This window comes from Idiotropiscis lumnitzeri, chromosome 4 (genome assembly GCF_059441095.1).
Source record: "Idiotropiscis lumnitzeri isolate Australia: NSW breed Sydney's pygmy pipehorse chromosome 4, RoL_Ilum_1.0, whole genome shotgun sequence".
Taxonomy (NCBI): Eukaryota; Metazoa; Chordata; class Actinopteri; order Syngnathiformes; family Syngnathidae; genus Idiotropiscis; species Idiotropiscis lumnitzeri.
This window is the reverse complement of record NC_142394.1, coordinates 25407938-25426988: the sequence shown is the minus strand read 5'-3', so window position 1 is coordinate 25426988 and position 19051 is coordinate 25407938. Positions and strand designations below refer to the sequence as shown.

Sequence of the window (19051 nt, the reverse complement as noted above, 5' to 3'; positions counted from 1 at the left end):
AAATGATGTCATTTATTTTCCGAGACTTTGTGAATGTCTTGTATTTTGTCTCGTAACGCTTGCCGTCGCACGCATGCGCACTCGCAGTGCTGCGTCACAACAACAATCTTGACATTTGCAGCATGGCGGCGCCCGACTGCATTTTACGCCGAACTCTGGCGCGGTCCCGACCCGCTACAAATCAGGTTCTTAATCGTCATATTTCTTTTTGGTGTCTCTGAAATAAATAAATAGAAAAGCAGGATGTTTAAAAGCATGTTGACGCTTAACGTGAGTTTCGCAACAATGTGTGAGAAATGGATTCTAAAGCATTTCATTTATTGTTGTTTTCAGCAACTACTGTAATAAGATTTTATTTAACGTAATTTTTAAGGGAGGCCTTTATTTACATTTTGTGTATGACACCGAATTGTATATTTTCCCTCAGAGGAAAGGGGTGTTCTATTTGAGGTGATTTTTTTTAGTTAACCATAGCAAATTGGAATAACTGCAATTACGAGCACATTTTACCTGATGAGAGTCAATTTGAGACGTAATTTTTTTGTCTAAAGGTGGCACACTATTCTAAGAAGTATTTCAAGATCAGCCTAATTTTTGCTGAAGAGATTAGAAAGATTATTGAATGTTCCAATCCTCTCCCATCCTGCGTTTTATGCCTACAGAAAGTGAAGGTTCATTTTATTATGTGCATATTTGGACATGAATATTGATTGTCTGATTGTCAATGTTTCATTTGATGTATTTTATTATATTATTGTTATTTTATGTTAAAATGTTATTCTGTAAAGTTATTTGTTACAGCTGAAGCTGTTATGAAAGCGAAATACAAATAAAGATGTATTGTATTTTATTGTATTAACTTGACAGATTATTTTCGGATATTGGAGCGGATATGCCAGGCTAAGGACGAGCATTGTAAAAGAAAAACAAAACAAAACAATCATTTATAAGTCAAGGTGCCAATGTATCACTCAATTTTGTCTTCAGCGCTCACAGGTGGTTTGTCGGGAGACGCTCTACTTGTTGGATGTGTTGCGCTACACCAGAGACCAGGGCTCCTCTGTCTACTTCCCGCACACCGTCTTCACTAGTGAGTACGGCGTCCCATTTTGGGGCCCTCTTGCTGACCTCTGACCCCGAGCCGCTTCCATATCCAGGTGACAACCTGTACGACGTCACTCTAAGTGATGGCGACTGCTGCCTGCGGGTGACTCTGGATCCCAAGCTTAACGGGCTGGTGGAGAAGAATGTGTTGCAGCGGGGAATGGCCGTGCGGAACGCCACCCTGGCCCCCACCATGGCGGGCTTGGCGGACCGCACAGAGGATGAAAGGTAGCCCCTTAGCTTGTGAAGGGGTGGAGCATTTCCTGTGAATTTTTAATAAGACATTTATATTCCCTTATTGACAAAGCACTCAGAGCAGGAAAGGGGGGGGGGAGGCAATAAATTAGGCCAAACACTCACATGTGAGTCTTTCTTTGTGCAGCTTCATCATGGTCAGTTTGGAGGTGAGCGCCTTTGAGGGTCGGCAAGACTTGGACCGGGAGTCGTTAACTTGGAGCGGCTCGTCCGACGTGTCAGGTGAATGAACTCAACGGCGCCCAACGCCGGTATGCCGTTGGTTGACGTGCGTGTGCTTCAGGTCCTCTGCTGGCCAACCGGAAGCTCTTTCTGCCGCTGTGGAACAATGTGGACTTTTACGGGGACGCCTGGAAGAAAACGGCGCCTCCCCCGGAGGAGCAGGAGGGGACGGGTGGGTGCAAATTGTGCACCATGCCTCCACACCGAAGTACATACTTGATTCCTCTCTCTCTCGCGCTCTGGCCTCAGATCTCCGTCCAAACATGACCGTCGAAGACCTCCGCCAGGGATTCTTGGCCCGGGAAGTTTGGGCTCTTAGCACCATCCGGCGTCGGCTGATTGTGCGCGTCACGGCCAAGTCGCACCTGACGTATTACGGGAGAGCAGACAAGAACTGCACGTGCCCCTATCAGGTGGGTGACGGCGTCGCCTTCAAGGGAAGAGGACGCAGCAGCGGTGGCGTTTCGCGTGTGCTTGTGCGTGCAGGCGCAGTTGGAGGTGCACGACTCCTCCGGTAGCGTGTCGCTGGTGTTGTGGAACAGCGCGTGTGTCGATTGGTACCGGGTGCTCAAGATCAGCGACATCATCAGACTGAGCCACTTTCGCGTTAAGGAGCTCTACCAGTCAGACGGCGACGACATTGGTACTTCATTCCTTGCAGCCATTCGTCCTTCCTTTTTACCTTTCTTTCCTCATGTCTTTCTTTAGATTCTTCATTTCTTCTTTCTTATTTTCCTTGCTTCTTTCTTGATTTCTTCCTTTCTTCTTTCTTTCTTTTTGCTATTTCTTTCTGTCTTCCTCTTATCTTTCCTTTATTCTTTGCTTCCGTTCTTGTTTCCTTCCTTTCATTCATCTCGTTTTTACTTTTCTTCTTGCCTTAGTTTCTTCCTTCCTTTCTTTTCCCTTTTCTTTCTTTCTTTCTTTTTTTCTTTCTTTCTTTCTTTCTAAATTTCTTTCTTTCTAAATTTCTGTCTGTCTGTTTTTTCCTTCCTTCCTCCCTTCCTTCCTTCATTCTTTCCTTCCTTCCTTTCTTCCTTCGTTTGTTCGTTCCTTCCTTCCTTCCTTTCTTCCTTCGTTCCTTCCTTCCTTCCTTCCTTTCTTCCTTCCTTCCTTCCTTCCTTTCTTCCTTCCACCCTGCCTCCCTCCCTCCCTCCCTCCATCCTTCATTCCCTATTACCCTTCTTCTTTATTTCATTTTTCTCCCCCTTCCTTCCCTCCGTCATTTCTTTGCAAATACACACGCACGCATCCACAGGAGTGTGACGTTGATGACTGTCGCCATGTGCTCACAGAAATCAGCGTAAACAGCCGCAATCCAGCCGCTCACATCGCTCTGCTCCAGGAGGCGTCCGTTGCGCCCGACTGCCTGCCGCCTCCCACGCCGATTTACAACTTCTGCGACAGGTATGGGCATGCGCGCTTACCAACATGGTGACATTTTCCCAATGACGCCATTTTCAGTTTAGAAATGGACACCACGTCTTTGACACGATTGACTTCCGCTTTTCTTGTCATAGTGAGGAACTTGCATCTCGCTCGCACGGCGCCATGTGCGACGTCATCGGCTTGCTGACTTTCATGGGGCGTGCCGAGCGAATGAGAAAGGGTGAGTGATATCGCCGTGGCGACAGGATGCGAACACCCGCTGGCTCCAACTCATTACCGATTTGCGTGCGCACAGGGTCAGAGTTGTTGGAGTATCGCTTGCTGAGGTTGCAGGACGGCTGCAGCTCTCGTCCAATCTGGATCCAGCTTTTCTCCACCTCGCAGCCGCAGATGCACCGCGGGCTCCACCCATGTAAGATGAAAGAAAGGAAGAAATGAATGATTTAGGGAAAGAAGGCATGTTAACAAGAAGCGTGTGTATGTGCGCAGTGTCGGTGTTGGTGTGCTCTCATCTGAAGGTGGTCCAGACGGCGACGGGACTCTTGTACTTGACCAACACGCCGTACACGCAGCTGCACCGCTCAGGTAGCATCTCTTTTTGCGACTTTGTCATTGTGGCGTCACGTCAACGGCGGCCTTGATTGGCAGGTCACCGCCACAGCCAGCTGCCGGCAGTGCAGCGGTTCCTCGACTGGTTCCGGCGGCAGGACGAGAGACGCCTGTTGCGCTCGGCTCTGATTGGAGGATTCTTTGTGTACCCGCCCCCGCCCGTCTCCTTGGAAGCGTACATGAGACAAAGGCAAGGTCAGCTCTGCGCTTGAAAAGGAAATTGAGCAGGTCCTTCTCTCCTTCTTACCCACTTCCCTCCTTTTTTCCTTCATTTGCATCCTTCCTTTCTCTCTTTCCTTCCTTCCTACCTTTTTTATTCAGGTGAGCCCGGTTTCCTCCAAGGAACAGAACTTCTGAGGCAAATCAAGAAACTTGATTACAGGGAGCGACATACCTTCTGTATTCAGGCCACTGTTACCATGGTTACGTTTTGTCGCAGAGGAGAGGTATACACACCCCAATAATTCCATTGGTTAATTGTTTATGTATAATAATAACACTCAGCGAATTTTAATCATAGATGGCTTTTTGTGTCTCGACATGTATTTTTGATTGATTAAAAAAAAAACGTCTTTACTTTTTTTGAGACATTTTCAGTTTTTGGTTTTTCAGTTTAACCTATAAAAGTTTGACATTTCCGGAAAATAAATCCACCCGTTGCTGAATCTAACCCTGGATTTATGAATTTTACATCCACCCATCTGTTATATGATCTGCTACATATTATATTAATCTTATATTGTGATAATTTTCATTAGTATTAGAAAACCTTCTGTGCTTAGAGGGAAATTGAGGCCAGATTCGGAATCAGCACAAAAAAATAACCCGGAACATTTTACTTAGAAATTTGGTAAGAAATTGTTCACCAGTGCGACTCGGTGCCTAATAGTTTGATTCATGTTTTAGGAGGAGCGTTGCCTTTTTTGGCAAGATGCGTCTTCATCTCTGTCCTCCACCCCACCCTCCTCGGCGACGGCGTTCTCCGGGCTTTTGCTATCGCCAGCTGTCAGTCAGTCGACGCCCCGCCCTCTGTCATCCCCCACCGCTGGCAGGTAACAACGTTTCCGGCCTTGGCTTTCTCAGTTAAATCTGCTTTGTTCGTACAAGCGTGTTTGTGTGCAGCAGGTCGTGCAAGAGGAAGCTGCAGCTGCACTCGGACACGCCGCAAAAGGGGTGAGTGAGACTGGTTAAAAATGAAGCTCTCCGATTGGCCGAAGCGATGACGTAGTCCTTGTGTCTCAGCAGACGACCTCGTGCGACCGTCCAGCCAGAAGTCAGCAACAGGACAGGTGCGCCTCGCGTGTACGGAACATGACATGAGATGGTTAGCGTGCGTGTGAACGTGTCATCTTGTGCAGCCATGCTTTTCGACGCTTCTATGGAGTTCCTCCGAGACAACCGTGACGACGGCGATGATGAGGAGGAGGAGGACGAGGACGAGGACATCTCGTCGTACGCCACCTGCCCCTCCCCGCCAGATTTCCCTCATGTCGCCGTGGAGACACTGGCCATGCAATACGACCCCGCCCATGAGAAAAAACAGATTGTTGCCGTGGCGCTGGGAGGAACCCTGACCTGTGCGGCCGTCTTTGCCAGTGAGCACTACTACACGCTCAGGCTTAAAGGTGCATGATGTCAGAGAGGGGTCTGTTTTCCTTTTGTCCTTCCTTCCTTCCTTCCTTCTTTGATTGCTTTCCCATTCCTTTTTCTGTCCTCCCTTCATTTCTTTATTCTTGTCTTAACTTTCTTTCATTCTTTCAAACGTTCCTTCATTTCTTCCTTCCTTCATTCCTTCCTTCCTTCCTAACTTACTCTATTGCTTCTTTCTTTGATTGCTTTCCCTTTCCTTTTTCAGTCCTTCCTTCATTTCTTCATTCTTTCGTGTCTTAAAGTTCTTTCATTCTTTCAAATGTTCCTTTCCTTCCTTCCTTCCTTCATTCATTCATTCATTCATTCTTTTGTTCCTTCCTTCCTTTATTCCTTCCTTCATTCCTTTCGTCCTTCCTTCCTTCCTTCTTTGATTGCTTTCCTTTTCCAGTCCTTCCTTCATTTCTTCATTCTTTCGTGTCTTAAAGTTCTTTCATTCTTTCAAATGTTCCTTTCCTTCCTTCATTCATTCATTCATTCATTCCTTCCTTCTTTTGTTCCTTCCTTCCTTTATTCCTGCCTTCATTCCTTTCTTCCTTCACTCCTTCCTTCCTTTTTTTTTGATTGCTTTCCCTTTCCTTTTTCTGTCCTTCCTTCATTTCTTCATTCTTTCATGTCTCAATGTTCTTTCATTCTTTCAAATGTTCCTTTCCTTCCTGCCTTCCTTCCTTCCTTTATTGATTCCTTCATTCCTTTCTTCCTTCACTCCTTCCTTCCTTCTTTCGTTCTTTGATTGCTTTCCCTTTCATTTTTGTCCTTGCTTCATTTTTTCATTCTTTCATGTCTTAACTTTCTTTCATTCTTTCAAGCATTCCCTTCCTTCCTTTCCTCCTTACTTTCTTCCCTGCCATCCTCTCTTCATTTGTTCACTCTTTATTTTCCCCTGGCCTATGTCTTTCCTTTTTTGTCTTTCTTTCCTTCAGTAGGAGAAATCAAGACAAAGACGTTCTTTCCAATATCTTCCTTGAGTGCTGTGTTTAGAGTTGTGGGGGTGCAAAGATCTTGAAAAGAACATTTTTTACTTGACTTGCGGTTTAATTCCTTTCCTTTTCCTTCTGCCTTCCTTCCTGACTTTGTTTCTTTCTTCCTTCCTTTTCCATTCTTCCTTATATTTCTTTTCCGCCGTCCTTTCTTGTAAACGCCCGCCGACACGTAACGCATGACGTTGACCCCCACAGCTTTGTCGGACGGCGTGTGCATCCGCACCATCTTCCTTCCTCAGTCTTCCTCTCCCTCCCTCTCGCAAGCCTCCCACTCTCACGGGAACACCTGGGCCTCCATCTTGTCCCACGGAGCCTTCTCGTCTCACGCGCCCCCGCCTTCGCCAAGTGCGTACCTTCACAGTCATGCATCACAAAAACTGCCTCTCATAGGTGACAAAGGTTCCTGTCTTGTTTTCACCAGGGGACCTCATCGCCACGGCAGCATTGCTGGCCAATCAAAGGCTGGCGTGCTTGCTGGATGTGTGTAATCTGGGCGGAGACTCAAACGAGGTTGTCATCAGCCGGGCCTTCCCGATGACCTGAGGATACTTTTTTTTTTTTTTTTTTATACAGCGCGTTTGCATTGTGGTCAATCGCAATTTCAAATCGTTTTGTACATTTTTCATGACTTTTTTGCCCTTTTCATCATGTTTTACAGAAAAAAAAAACTGTTACACACCTATTACTGTGTGGGTATATTTGTTGCAATTTATTCTTTTATTAAAAAGTTTCAGCAACAGGCGCTTTTTTTGACTGGTTTTCCTGGCGTGGTCAGGCGTGCCTCTGGCAGAGGAAATCCAGCCTGGTGGAGCAGTGCAGGTCATTGAGGCGTCCGTCCGTGTGCACGTGAGCGCAGTCCTCATCTCCGGGTCCCAGACCGTGGTGGGTCCAGCTGTCGGGCTGCCCTGGCCGCCAGTGCCTGAGCCAAACAACCCAACCCCCCCGCCATTAATAAGCGCTTCACTTAAATCAGAGGATTAGACGGAGTGATGGACGGATGCAACCTACCTGCGGTTCATGATGTAAGGCGTCTGGTTGACCCACTCCCACGAGCCCGTCCTCTCGTCGCTCAGGCCCACCCAGAAGAAGTGGCCCGGCGAGTGGCGGCGCACAAAGTCCCACTCCTCGTCTGACAGGATGATAGCCAGGTGCGAATCGTGTCCGTTGCACCAGTCCCGAGCGTCATGCCAGGAGAGCAGCGACTGACTGAACCGGTAACAATTTGATCCCAACCTCTGCCAGGCCAGAGGACAGCAGCCGCTGCCTTCTGGTGCGGAACCTTCAAAAGCACAAGCCTCGTCAAGTCTGGTCAGCGTGTGCTTGCGTGCGTGTAGTGTACCGTTGTTGACGATGCGTTGGATGGAGCATTGGAGAGCGGTGACCGTCTTGCTGATGGTGTCCAGGGTGGTGAGCTGCTTCAAGGCCTCAGAGGCTGAAAAGAAAAAGTTAAAGAGTCAACATGTGATTGAGGTATGACAACACAACATGACATGATGATGTCATAATGAGGTGTATGTCACAAGTTTTGTCAAGTCTCACTTGAGCGCAGCTCATCTCTGTTGCTCGCCACTCCAAACTTGAGTCGCTCCATAGCTTTGGCGGCGTCTGTGACATTAACAACAGACAAGCACGATGTGGTGTGCTACGACATAACAACATTGTATCATTCAGGGGTCTTCAATCCTGTTCTTCAAGGGCCGCTGTCCTGCCAATTTTCCATCTCTCCCTGCTGCAACACACCTGATTCAAATGATCACATGATAAGCAGGGTCGATCCTGATCATTTGAATCAGGTGTGTTGCAGCAGGGAGAGATGGAAAATTGGCAGGACAGCAACCCTTGAGGAACAGGATTGAGACCCATGTATCATTATAGTTCATTTTCATTTTTTTAATTCAGTTAATTTTTAGAGCATTTTATGTTAGTTTTTTTTTTTTTAATGGATGGAAGCTTCATTTTATTTTATTTTTTATTATTTCTATTAGTTTTCATTTTTTAGATAAATAGGAATGTTTCTCCATAAAAAAAATGAAGGCCAGTTTCACTCGGATTATAATCCATTTTATAAATATAAGTTTCAGTTACTGTATTTTCCGGACTGTAAGCCGCTACTTTTTTCCTCGATTTTGAACCATGCTGCGAATACCATAGTGCGGCTTTTCTGTCGATTTTTCTTTCACCAGTAGGGGGCACTCTATAGTCCAGAAAATACATTAAATAAATCTCGATTTTTTTTTTTTTCTCTCTTGTTGCTGTTCTGTTTTAATTCGCAAAGTTGTTGCCGTGTTAAAAGGCATTGTTTTAACAACCTGTTTTTGTACCACTGACAGCATTTTTTAAACAGAAAATGGCGGCTTATATCCTGGTGTGCCTTATCTCTTCTTTTTTTTTAGTTTGCTGCGGCTTATATGCGGGTGGCTTTTATAGTCCGGAAAATACGGTAGTCATTTAAAAAAAAAAAAAAGCATTTTCACTTTTATTACATTTCGTTGCTGTATTAGTTTAAGTTATTTTGTTAGTTTTTATGACTTATGATAACCTTGCATTGTACAGTAGACTATCATTGTGCGACATGACAGCAAAGTAGAAGGTTACCTGCAGTGAGCTGCTGGACGTCGCTCAGTGATTGGCTCATGTTGGAAACACTTTGCTCTGCCAACCACAAACGACTCGACATCCTCGAGTCTGTCACACAGACACACACACACACACACACACACATTTCTTTGCTGTGCGTGTAACAGAATTGTAGATGGTTGTGTTCAGTGTGCGCATTTTATTTGTGCTCACAGCTGGCTGCCAGTGCAATTGTCAGAATCAAGATGGCTGTGCCGGTCAGAATAGGAAACAAGCGGCGGATGAGCCTGGACGTGCTTGAGCGAGGGCTGAGAGGGGGATCTGGTACATGGAACAAATGTGAGCTATCGCACACGACGCGACAAACACGCAAACACACAACTTAAATCATACAAACTATACACTAGGGGTGCCCATGTCTGGTCCTTGAGAGCCCCTATCCAGCCTGTTTTCGATGTCGCCCTCCGCCAACACACCAGATTCCAATGATGAGGTCATCAGCAAGATTTGCAGATGTCTCTGGAGATATCTAAAACAAGCTGGATAGGACTGGACGTGGGCGGCCCTGCGATACAACTTACATGCAACACACCACGCAGACACACATACACACACGGTATCTACAAGTATGAACGCACACACCATACAACGCACAATCACATTCTATAGAACACATGCTCCAACACATACAAAACTAACACATGCCATACATGCTCCATATAACATACATACATGCTAAGTTACAACACACATATATGGTACACGCATAAACACATGAGACACGTGTGCACAAAAGACGCATGCCATACAACACCATACACACAAGACACGTTTAAACGCCATGCAACCTGCATAGACCACACACGCAATTTGTACTTTTGTTCCAAAAGGAGCCGCTGTCCTCGTCGACGTCATCATGGTATTCTGTCGTCATGGTGATGAGCTTCTTTGCGTCGTCTTCGAGATGAAGAGGAGCGCGGCCACATAGAAAGTTGACGACAACTCAAGGTGACTGACCGCCGAGCGAACGAACTTTGAACCGGACCATTTGCCGTGTGTGTTTGTGTGTGAGTGATCCGGTGACAGGGTTAAAAAAAAAAAAATCACACACTTCAAATGTTCACAGACGTGCTTTATTTGCACAACTAGGTCCTCCGTCACAACACGACATGGCGTTGATATGACAAAACTTGGCATTCTATTACACTAAATGGTCCAACATGGACAGATTGTACGACACGGCGTGATTCATGACAACAAAATATGGCATGTTGCAAATCAGTACGGCATTCACCCCTCAGTGAGGTCGTCGTTGAAGTGAAGGAGGATGGCGGGCGTGAAGAGATCGCAGTCGAGGCGCAGCTTCTGCAGCTTGAGGTCGTCGTCTGGGACGTTGTTCTGGCTTAGGGTCTTGGTCATGTCCAGGCTGACGCCGTTGTGCTTCCACGTGTAGCTGCATGCGTGTGAGTTGTATGGCAGGTAGCGCTCCAGGATCTCCGCCAGCGTCTCTTCAGAACACACCTGAATCAGAAGAGGGTAGGGAGAGGAGCCATGAGCCTAGCTTCTCACGAGTGGCGGGAGGCTCGGCGCGTGGTCCACCTCCAGCCGCTGCTCCTGCGACGTCAGCGTGTTGATGACACGTATCCACCTGGTCTTGGCAGACAGCCGTCCCACCTCATAGCGCCGGTCGTTCCACCAGGCTGGCTCGATATCGCTGGCCCAGTCGGAGCGCGGCCCAGCCGGCGGGATGTGGATGAAGCGACCGCGCGGCGTGTAGTAGCTCACACAGTCGGTCAGAGGGTGGACGAACGTCAACACCTGCGCACAGGGTGAGCAATAAAAGCCGCTGTGCGATTAGTTGCTGTGTATGTGCACACTCACATCTTCGGTCTCGGGGTCGAACCAGCTGCTGATGTCCTTGCCTGCAAACTCCATGATGGGCAGCAACAAAACATCACCTGGGTTAAATTAGTCCAATTATTATGATTGTGTGAATGCTGAAGAGTATATTCCAGTATTTCACATTTTCCATGACAAAATTCTCAGTTTATATAATCATATCTCGACCAACTCAAACCATTCCAACTTTGGATGGTTCAGCTCATTCAGGGCATCAATGAAACCATTTTTCACATTCACATTCTGTTAATTCCACATTCTAACACTAACATTCCCAGTTCCTCTCGTTCTAATTCTGATTATAAAACTCCGATGGTCATGCCCCTCACCCTCATGCTGCCTCATAAGCGGGGTTAGGTCACACACTTTGCCCAGGAAGGACACCCAAAGATCAGCCGCTGTGTTGTGTGCTGCCACCTGAGCAGGTGTGAAGAAGCGTGGCCTGTTTGGCATTATACCGCCGCTAAATTTAAATAATTAACAAGTGGCAGCTTTTTTTGTCGCTATCTTGTTGCTGGGTTACCATCACAACAATGGGCGGTGCTCACGACATGTTTTTTTTATAATGGCAAAAAAAAAACGCCTAAGATGCCATCCCTCTTACCCCGCAAATAATAAAAAGGATATATATTTTCATGGCATCATATGTGTTTAAAGTATCACAGCAGCCTGTAGGTTGACAATAAAAACGTTAAGAGTTAAAGTGTGTGACGTGGCAAAAATAACTTTCTATAGCCCCAGGACACGGAAAAAAATATCTTCCTGTGATTGGTTCGTTCGTCGACACGCCCGATTGGCGACGGGCCCCGTCAGCCAGACCTGTCGAGCTTCTTATTGGCCACCTCTTCAAGCGTGGGAGGCCAGTCGCTTCCCATTGACGCAACGTTGTGTTCGGTGTCCGACCTGCAAAGATGCATTTTCATGACGTCATAATGTGTTTTTAAAGTTGTCACTGTGCTTCTTAAGTGTACAATGAGAACCTAAGTAGTGAACCAATGCGACGTGGTGAAGTTGAAGTCCTCCTTCGCAAAATTTCTGTAGCTCGAGGACAAGAAAAAGGCACATTTGCTTTCCTGTGATTGGCAAGAAGCCCTGTCAATCAAGGCTATCGGACTTCTCATTGGTCTCCGCGTCAAGGACGGGTGGCCAATCACTTCCCGTTGACGTTTACTTGCCAACTGGGATTGTTGTCCTCGCGAGATTACGCCAGGCTTCCATCTGAGCTGCGGAGTGGAGAGAAGGCGACTAGTTAGCGATGGAACGCAGACGTTTACATGGTCAAGTGGCCGCTGCCATGTGGTCTTGGCTCCTCGGCTTGCTAACATTCGGTGTCGTGCTCTCCGCTTCCTACGGGTCTCAACCGCGGAGCCTCTCGCCAGGTAAGGCCTCTCTGGAGGGTCTCCAGGCGGGCCAAGCGGACCGCCGTGTTCCGCTGAAGTCTCTCTACGCCTTTCCTTCTTGCCGTCTTCCACTCACACGAGCGCCACTCATCTTACGTCACTGTAACGTTAACATAGTGTTGGAATTTCTAACTTTAAATGTACCAAAAGTTCGAATTAATTATCTGACCCCATTAATGGTTAACCAAACACGACCTACATTCATCCAACAATTATGCGCGCTCGTTTTTGAGAGAAAGATGCCCAGGAAGCCGGCACCTTCACACGGGAGTGGATTTATTCCTAACAGGAGATCTAATACAAATCTGGGGCTCGGGTCCCTACCATTACAGCTCTGCGCGTCCCTGTACCCAACAGAGGACGACGCCCCCCCCCGAGTTGCCCAGGATCATTTATACATTTCAGCAAACAAAGCAAAGATATCCTACTATTCTACTATTGGCTATATGTCATCTGCAGTTAACTTTAGCTTTCTCTTAGTGGACGTCTTCTGCCCGCAAGATGACGTGTCGGCTCGTCCAATCTCACACAGCAGCGCCTTGATGTCGGGGAGGCCCTGCGTCAGTACCCCCGTTATCAGAAGTGCGGCTCGTCCTGTGCAAAAAATATCTGCCACCTACGCATTTCACACAGCCTGCCCTGACCTTCCACTGCACATCGAATCAAAGCACAATCAGCAAATATCTTTATTGCATTAAACTGAATCCATGTAACTTGTAGTCAATCGTATAAAATCCTTTAATAGTGACTTTTCCACACTTACTTCAACTCTTGTGAAGTCAGTCATAACTCTCCGTTAGATGGCGCCAACTCCTTGGTTATGTGCCCCCCCTAAAAGACGCAAGGCCTGTACATTGAACCCCTTGCGTATTTGCAATATGGCACCCAAATTGACAGATGTTCTTGGGATAATATCCTTTGTCATCACCTATTTGCTGTTTTGTGTTCAGGTGGAGCCATGTCTAATATAAGAATATTGCTTTGGCTCCACCTAGTGGCGTCATGGTGCTGAGCGATGACATTGACCTGAGGCGTTAGCCAGACTCTTGGCTCTGTCATCGCCGCTAAAATTGCCTAAAGTCACAATCATATTGTATGCCCTAGTCTGGAGGGAGGGAGTTAAGCTAAACTACACTGTTGTCATGGAAACAACTTTTGCATTGTTCTAAATGGCCCTGAACACTCGTCCTTCCCCACTTTTTTTCCCACCTCAGTGTGGAATGCCTTCTTTTGCAAAATTCCAACGTTTGTGTGTGCATGCAGAGAATCTTCTGGTCATCACGGCTGCAACGGAGGAGACAGACGGCTTTGTGCGCTTCATGAGGACAGCCAAAGAGTTCAACTACACTCTGAAGGTAATTCATTGATGATGATGATTTGCTGTTTGGTGATGGTAATGCTGGCATTCAGGTTCTGGGCCTGGGGGAGGAGTGGAAAGGGGGCGATATTGCTCGTACGGTGGGTGGCGGGCAGAAGGTGCGCTGGCTGAAGAAGGAGCTGCTCAAACATTCGCAACACGAGGACCTGGTGATCATGTTTGTAGACAGGTAACGCCCACCTTCCTGTTTCATGGCACTGGCCCGGATTTCAAGTGAACCCGGTGTCTCTCCCTCCCTCCAGCTATGACGTCGTATTCGCGTCGGGTCCCGAGGAACTACTGTACAAATTCTCACGGCTGGGCCACCGCGTGGTGTTCTCCGCCGAGGGCTTCTGCTGGCCAGACCAGAGGTTGGCTCCCAAGTACCCCGCCGTGCATTTGGGGAAACGATACCTCAACTCAGGAGGTAAGAGCACCACTTGGGCGTTGCTGAGAAGCCTTGGGGTCATGTCAGGATTACCTTCCTGGCTCTATTTTGCTCGTTTGGCTTAGCTGTAACAGTTTTACTCAGACCAACCAATCGGAGGATGGAAAAATGCTGATGTCATTCTTAGGTGAATTTAAAATCTGATTGGTTAAAAAAAAGTAGTCCCATTACTAATGTAGTCTTGGCCATTACTTATACTGAAACCCCTGGACAAATTATTGACATGGCAACACAACAGAGGCTGAAATCTGATTGGATACAAAATGAAACATACTCATATGGGAATAGTACGTTTGATGTTTTTGATTTTGTGAAGCACTTGAGTCCTCTCTGCGAGAAGTATCTAAAAATGAAATATCTTATGTGTCTGTCAGGGTTCATGGGCTTCGCGCCGGACGTCAACGGCCTAGTCCAGCAGTGGAAGTTGAAAGATGACGACGATGACCAGCTCTTCTACACCAGAATCTACTTGGATCGGACGCAGCGGGTATAATGTCGTCCGACCTGCCACACTGCCGCCATATGAGCGTTCTTTTTTGTCACAGTCACCTTCCCACCCACAGACCAAATTCAACATGACACTGGACCACCGTTCCAGAATCTTCCAGAACCTCAACGGCGCCGTTGGTGAGACCCCGCTAGCTGTTAGTTGCATTAGCAAGCGAGGAGTGACTCAATGCGCGACTGAAGGACGTTTTTGTCAGATGAAGTCGTCCTCAAGTTTGAGAGGGCCAGGGTCCGCGTGAGGAACGTCGCCTATGACACACTTCCTGTTGTCATTCACGGCAACGGACCCACCAAGGTAGGCTGCTCGGCACTTTCTGGATCATGAGTATTATTTAATTATTCAACCTATCACTCTATGAAGCAAGATACATTATTTGTTTGTCACTTGTGCTCTGCAGCTGCAACTCAACTATCTGGCCAACTACGTCCCGACAGCGTGGACATACGAGGAGGGTTGCGGCAACTGTGACGACAACCTACTTTTCTTCGATGAAGTCGACGTGCGTAAGCTGCTGCCACTGGTCCTGGGCTGCAGGTGGACCGTATCAAATATTTTCTTTTCCTGTATGTTTGACTTTAGGACGAGGACATGCCACTGGTGCATGTGGCCGTGTTCATCCACCACGCCACGCCCTTCATGGAGGACTTCCTGGAGCGGCTGACCACACTCAACTATCCTATCGGACGCATCCGCCTCTTCATCCACAACAACGTGAGTCGGTGGAGCAGCCTCTGAAGCGCTCGTATTGATGAATAATAAAAACGGCAAACTGATTATGCTGCAGAATTGAGTGACATGCTAACATTTAGCAAAACGGTCACCTGTGAATGGAAAGCAAATGTCCTGCTTGAGCTGAAGTCGGAAATGTTTCAACTGGTTTTGAAATGTGGAAGAGAAAGGTCAATGTGTAAAATGGCTCTTCGCTTGGGAGCTTAAATGTGAAATTCTGAATAATTAGCTGGTATCGGAATGTGGAAAATGAAAGCCGACATGTCCTTAATGAGCGGAATATTTTCAAGTTAGAATGATTTGAAGCGGTGGTGTTAATATTGTCATAGACAGCATGGAATGGCAAAAGTGGTGAGTATTTCTGCAAATGTCCATAAATAAGTATCGAATTATGGATAGATGAGTTAAGTTTGAAAAGCGACTCCGGCCTCTTCAATGGGATTCAATTTTTTCCCTGTAAAGTGTGCCATTGTCATCATGCAACCTTTCCTTGGCAGGTGGTGTTCCACGAGCGCCACATTCACGAATTCTGGCAGCGCCACCGTTCGCTTTTTCCCGACGCCGTGCTGGTCGGACCCGAGGAGAACCTGCAGGAGGACCAGGCTCGCAAGATGGCTGTGTGAGTGCTCGACCAGTCACGGCGAGCTCGGATTCTTCCGGAACTTAACTTGCCATTGTGCGTGTGTGTTTAGGAAGGCGTGTTGGAAGGATTCCAATTGCGATTACTACTTCAGCATCGACTCGGATGTTGTCTTGACCAACCCCGACACCTTGAGGATCCTCATGGAGGAAAACAAGTAAGCGTGAAATGTGAACGGTTTAACTGGGATTCGCTGACTGTATGATTTTTGTCATTCCTGTTTGACGAATGCCGAAATGTTTTCCAGGTCCGTCATCGCGCCCATGCTGTCCAAACCCGGGAAGCTGTGGAGCAACTTCTGGGGCGCCCTGAGCGCCGAAGGCTACTACTCCAGATCGGAAGACTACATCGAGATTGTTCAAGGGAAGAGGATGTGAGTCTCTGCAGCCAAGACGTTCTCGTCCCCCTCAGATACCCGACCGCTTGTTGACTGCGTGTGTGTGTGTGTGTGGTGCAGCGGCCTGTGGAACGTTCCGTACATGTCTCAGGCCTACTTGATCAAAGGGAGCGTGCTGCGCTCCAAATTGTCCAAGGTCAACCTGTACGAGGACCCCATTTTAGACCCAGACATGGCGTTCTGTCGGAGGGTCCGAGACCAGGTAGCTTTCATCGCCGCAGACTAGCACGTGGGGGAACAAAAACCGTCAACGTAAAAACACACACACTTAAACATCTTTCTCCCTCTCAACAACCCACAGGGAGTGTTCATGTTCGTGTCCAATCGCGACGACTTTGGCCGTCTGGTGTCGTCCAACAACTTCAACTCGTCCAGGTTGCACCCGGACATGTGGCAGATCTTTGACAACCCTCTGGTGCCCCCCAACACACACAAACAACTCAGCATTTATCTTAATATATTTACTCACTTAATATTTACACAATTTTTTTTGTCTGTGGCAGGACTGGAGGGCCAAGTACATCCATGAGAATTACTCCAAGATCTTTGAGGACCCCAAGAGCTTTGTGGAACAAGTTAGTTATTATTATTATTATTATCGATTCAAAAGCATGTACACTTGGGACTGAATTCACTTCTGTTTGCATCTTATTTTATTTGCATGCAGCATAAGCGCTAAATGCCGATTCACCATGTTTGCTTTGAACTATTGGCTCCAGTAATTGACCAAGTCCGCAGACCTCGGAGCCCGACTTGGTTTATATTCCATTAACATATCTTTCATGTAATCGGGACTTAAACTATTCAGCGATTTATAGACCAGTAGCAGAATTAAAAAATCTATTTTACATGGCAAATTATTCTGCTAACTATTTGTGCACCATAACAGCCATGTCCGGACGTATACTGGTTCCCGGCCTTCTCGGAAAAGATGTGCGACGACCTGGTGGAGACCATGGAAGACCACGGCGAATGGTCCGGCGGCAAGCACAAGGTGACCCCCTGACCTTTCTACAAGATGGTCAGAGGTGATATATGGTGCTAACTGTTGGTTTGTGTTGCGTGCGTGCTCGCGCGTTTGTGTGTCACGCAAGGACGAGCGTCTGGCCGGTGGCTACGAAAACGTTCCCACTGTGGACATCCACATGAATCAGATCGGATTTGAGAAGGAATGGCTCAAGTTCCTTAAAGAGTACATTGCGCCCATCACGGAAAAACTCTATCCAGGATACTCGCCTAAGGTACAAGTTCCCTCGGTTCTCAATAAGAGTTGATGTCAGGGATGATGTTGACGCCATTGCTATTTGTAGGATTATCTTAATGTGAGGCTTTTGCCTGATAGAAACTTTAATAAGCCTTTATTGGAACAAACCCATTTTGAATCACACAAATTTAAAAATATCCTCAATTTTAATTCCTTGCGCCGCATGCAGGCTCAGGCTATCATGAATTTCGTGGTGCGATACCGTCCCGACGAGCAGCCGTCTTTGCGGCCGCATCACGACTCGTCCACTTTCACCATCAACATCGCCCTCAACAGCAAGAATGTCGACTACCAGGTACTTGCACTGGCTCTATTAGCATCACCCAACACACACACACATCCAAGGCTTGACTTAGCGACGGGTTTGCTTACATCAGGGTGGAGGTTGCCGGTTTCTGCGTTACGACTGCACTGTGGAGTCGCCCAGGAAGGGCTGGTCGTTCATGCACCCCGGCCGCCTGACTCATTACCACGAGGGTCTCCCCACCACCAGCGGAACCAGGTACATCATGGTGTCATTTGTGGACCCCTAGGCCTGTGAAACGAGAAACTTGTTTAAGGAGCTTTGGGATTTCACTTCTATAGCTTTTTGGAGGGATTTCTCTTGTTTTTTTTATGGGATCATTTTTTCACAGTGGTGCCTTTTTCTAGAAACTCCAACACACTGTGTGTGTGCATGTGACTTTTAAGACATTTTAGAAAGAGTGAAAAAGATTATAATGTTGAATATTTTTACCTTGGTCATGTAAGTGGGGCTTTTCCGTGGACTATTTATATTTCAAAAAAAAAGGATCCACCTCCATGCTTGGCTTTGTATAAACTGCTTTAAATTATTTAAAAGCGAATGACTAAACTTTTAAGATTTTTTTTAAACAAAATGAAAATACTCCAAGCTCTTGTGAGTTCATCCCAATTGTGTTGGATCAAGAGCACCACTGATGGTGAGAATGTGAGCTGTGCTGTTATAACAGTGTGAAGAAAAGTGCTATACAAATAAAGTATAGATGTAAAATGACAGTGAATGTATTTGGTGTTTCTTGTTTTGGCGAAGCGAACGTAATACCGAATATCCACACAGGCACAGTTGACCAATTTTAGTGCTCATATCATGTTCTTCAACCCATCAATCCTCATGCTCTTGTCTGACATATTTCTCTTTTTAAAAAAATGAAATATCTATGCATCATTTGGCTGTGTTGTTGTTGTGCTTTTTGCATCTTTTTTTTTTAACTGGAAAAGCTCTTTTGTTCACAATTTTTAAAACCAAGGCTGTCTTCCGGACTTATTTTTACATTCGGGAGACCTTTTGTGGCCAAAAACTAAAATCACTACAACGTTTTTTACGCATTTCTTTCCAAAAAGAAGTGCGAATTAAGTAGAGGTACATATACTTGTATCAAGACAATTTTTTTTACTAAAACACTGCCGCCTGGTGGCCAAATCGCGCACCCGAGAATAAATCAGGATGCAAAAACTGTTTAATTCTTGACATTATATCCATTTATTATATGGCTATGATTTCACAAAGCGCAATGTTATACGGTTCTATTTTCCTTATAAAATCACATGCAAGCCTCGGTTTCTCCATCCCAAGCTTCAAGCCTTCCAGGACCTCAACTGCTGTTG

General features: G+C 46.6%; 4 protein-coding genes across 7 annotated transcripts; 2 read left to right on the top strand and 2 right to left on the bottom strand.

The window, feature by feature from the left end:
• The first annotated feature begins 103 nt into the window (after positions 1–103).
• On the top strand, positions 104–6943 carry radx (RPA1 related single stranded DNA binding protein, X-linked). The gene is made up of 19 exons (XM_088292927.1): positions 104–185; positions 988–1090; positions 1158–1332; positions 1487–1581; positions 1643–1753; positions 1831–1994; positions 2068–2224; positions 2874–2985; positions 3099–3187; positions 3263–3379; positions 3457–3552; positions 3616–3771; positions 3898–4022; positions 4483–4628; positions 4702–4749; positions 4822–4865; positions 4935–5201; positions 6402–6551; positions 6628–6943. Exons 1-19 carry the CDS (start codon positions 123–125, stop codon positions 6747–6749), a joined length of 2340 nt encoding a protein of 779 aa, XP_088149053.1. The 5' UTR covers positions 104–122; the 3' UTR covers positions 6750–6943.
• Positions 6889–9825, bottom strand: asgr1a (asialoglycoprotein receptor 1a). Its single transcript, XM_088292929.1, has 7 exons — positions 9660–9825; positions 8997–9104; positions 8802–8891; positions 7746–7811; positions 7546–7638; positions 7215–7485; positions 6889–7125 (listed from the first exon to the last, which is right to left on the bottom strand). The coding sequence occupies exons 1-7, from the start codon at positions 9715–9717 to the stop codon at positions 6978–6980; spliced, it is 834 nt and encodes a 277-aa protein (XP_088149055.1). The 5' UTR covers positions 9718–9825; the 3' UTR covers positions 6889–6977.
• A 69-nt stretch (positions 9826–9894) lies between these two features.
• cyb5d1 (cytochrome b5 domain containing 1) lies at positions 9895–12429 on the bottom strand. Of its 4 annotated transcripts, XM_088292930.1 has the most exons (6): positions 12282–12429; positions 11663–12182; positions 11502–11585; positions 10665–10741; positions 10383–10601; positions 9895–10304 (listed from the first exon to the last, which is right to left on the bottom strand). In XM_088292930.1, exons 2-6 carry the CDS (start codon positions 11745–11747, stop codon positions 10074–10076), a joined length of 696 nt encoding a protein of 231 aa, XP_088149056.1. In that variant the 5' UTR covers positions 11748–12182; positions 12282–12429; the 3' UTR covers positions 9895–10073. The 4 variants fall into 4 exon arrangements, with proteins under 4 accessions (XP_088149056.1, XP_088149057.1, XP_088149058.1 ...); XM_088292931.1 differs by having other exon boundaries at positions 11663–12429; XM_088292932.1 differs by having other exon boundaries at positions 11012–12182.
• plod3 (procollagen-lysine, 2-oxoglutarate 5-dioxygenase 3) lies at positions 11708–18442 on the top strand. The gene is made up of 19 exons (XM_088292928.1): positions 11708–12061; positions 13346–13437; positions 13493–13629; positions 13703–13866; positions 14262–14374; positions 14451–14514; positions 14592–14689; positions 14793–14894; positions 14975–15106; positions 15622–15743; positions 15817–15921; positions 16012–16137; positions 16222–16363; positions 16463–16576; positions 16665–16736; positions 17051–17155; positions 17256–17402; positions 17595–17720; positions 17803–18442. The coding sequence occupies exons 1-19, from the start codon at positions 11938–11940 to the stop codon at positions 17956–17958; spliced, it is 2241 nt and encodes a 746-aa protein (XP_088149054.1). The 5' UTR covers positions 11708–11937; the 3' UTR covers positions 17959–18442.
• The last annotated feature ends 609 nt before the right edge of the window (positions 18443–19051 follow it).

Bases quoted from the DNA above. Each gene is read 5' to 3' on its own strand.
- plod3 (XM_088292928.1), top strand. From the start codon at position 11,938: ATGGAACGCAGACGTTTACATGGTCAAGTGGCCGCTGCCATGTGGTCT. The intron at 15,744-15,816 runs GTGAGTGCTCGA...GTGTGTGTTTAG, and splicing joins CAGGCTCGCAAGATGGCTGT to GAAGGCGTGTTGGAAGGATT. The intron at 16,737-17,050 runs GTTAGTTATTAT...GCACCATAACAG, and splicing joins CCAAGAGCTTTGTGGAACAA to CCATGTCCGGACGTATACTG.
- radx (XM_088292927.1), top strand. From the start codon at position 123: ATGGCGGCGCCCGACTGCATTTTACGCCGAACTCTGGCGCGGTCCCGA. The intron at 1,582-1,642 runs GTGAATGAACTC...CGTGTGCTTCAG, and splicing joins CGGCTCGTCCGACGTGTCAG to GTCCTCTGCTGGCCAACCGG. The intron at 3,188-3,262 runs GTGAGTGATATC...GCGTGCGCACAG, and splicing joins TGCCGAGCGAATGAGAAAGG to GGTCAGAGTTGTTGGAGTAT.
- asgr1a (XM_088292929.1), bottom strand. From the start codon at position 9,717: ATGACGACAGAATACCATGATGACGTCGACGAGGACAGCGGCTCCTTT. The intron at 9,105-9,659 runs GTACAAATTGCG...TCCATGTACCAG, and splicing joins CGGCTCCTTTTGGAACAAAA to ATCCCCCTCTCAGCCCTCGC. The intron at 8,892-8,996 runs GTGAGCACAAAT...TCTGTGTGACAG, and splicing joins AATTGCACTGGCAGCCAGCT to ACTCGAGGATGTCGAGTCGT.
- cyb5d1 (XM_088292931.1), bottom strand. From the start codon at position 11,747: ATGTGCCTTTTTCTTGTCCTCGAGCTACAGAAATTTTGCGAAGGAGGA. The intron at 10,742-11,501 runs GTCTGGCTGACG...AATTTAACCCAG, and splicing joins GCCAATAAGAAGCTCGACAG to GTGATGTTTTGTTGCTGCCC. The intron at 10,305-10,382 runs GTGGACCACGCG...CTTCTGATTCAG, and splicing joins CGCAGGAGCAGCGGCTGGAG to GTGTGTTCTGAAGAGACGCT.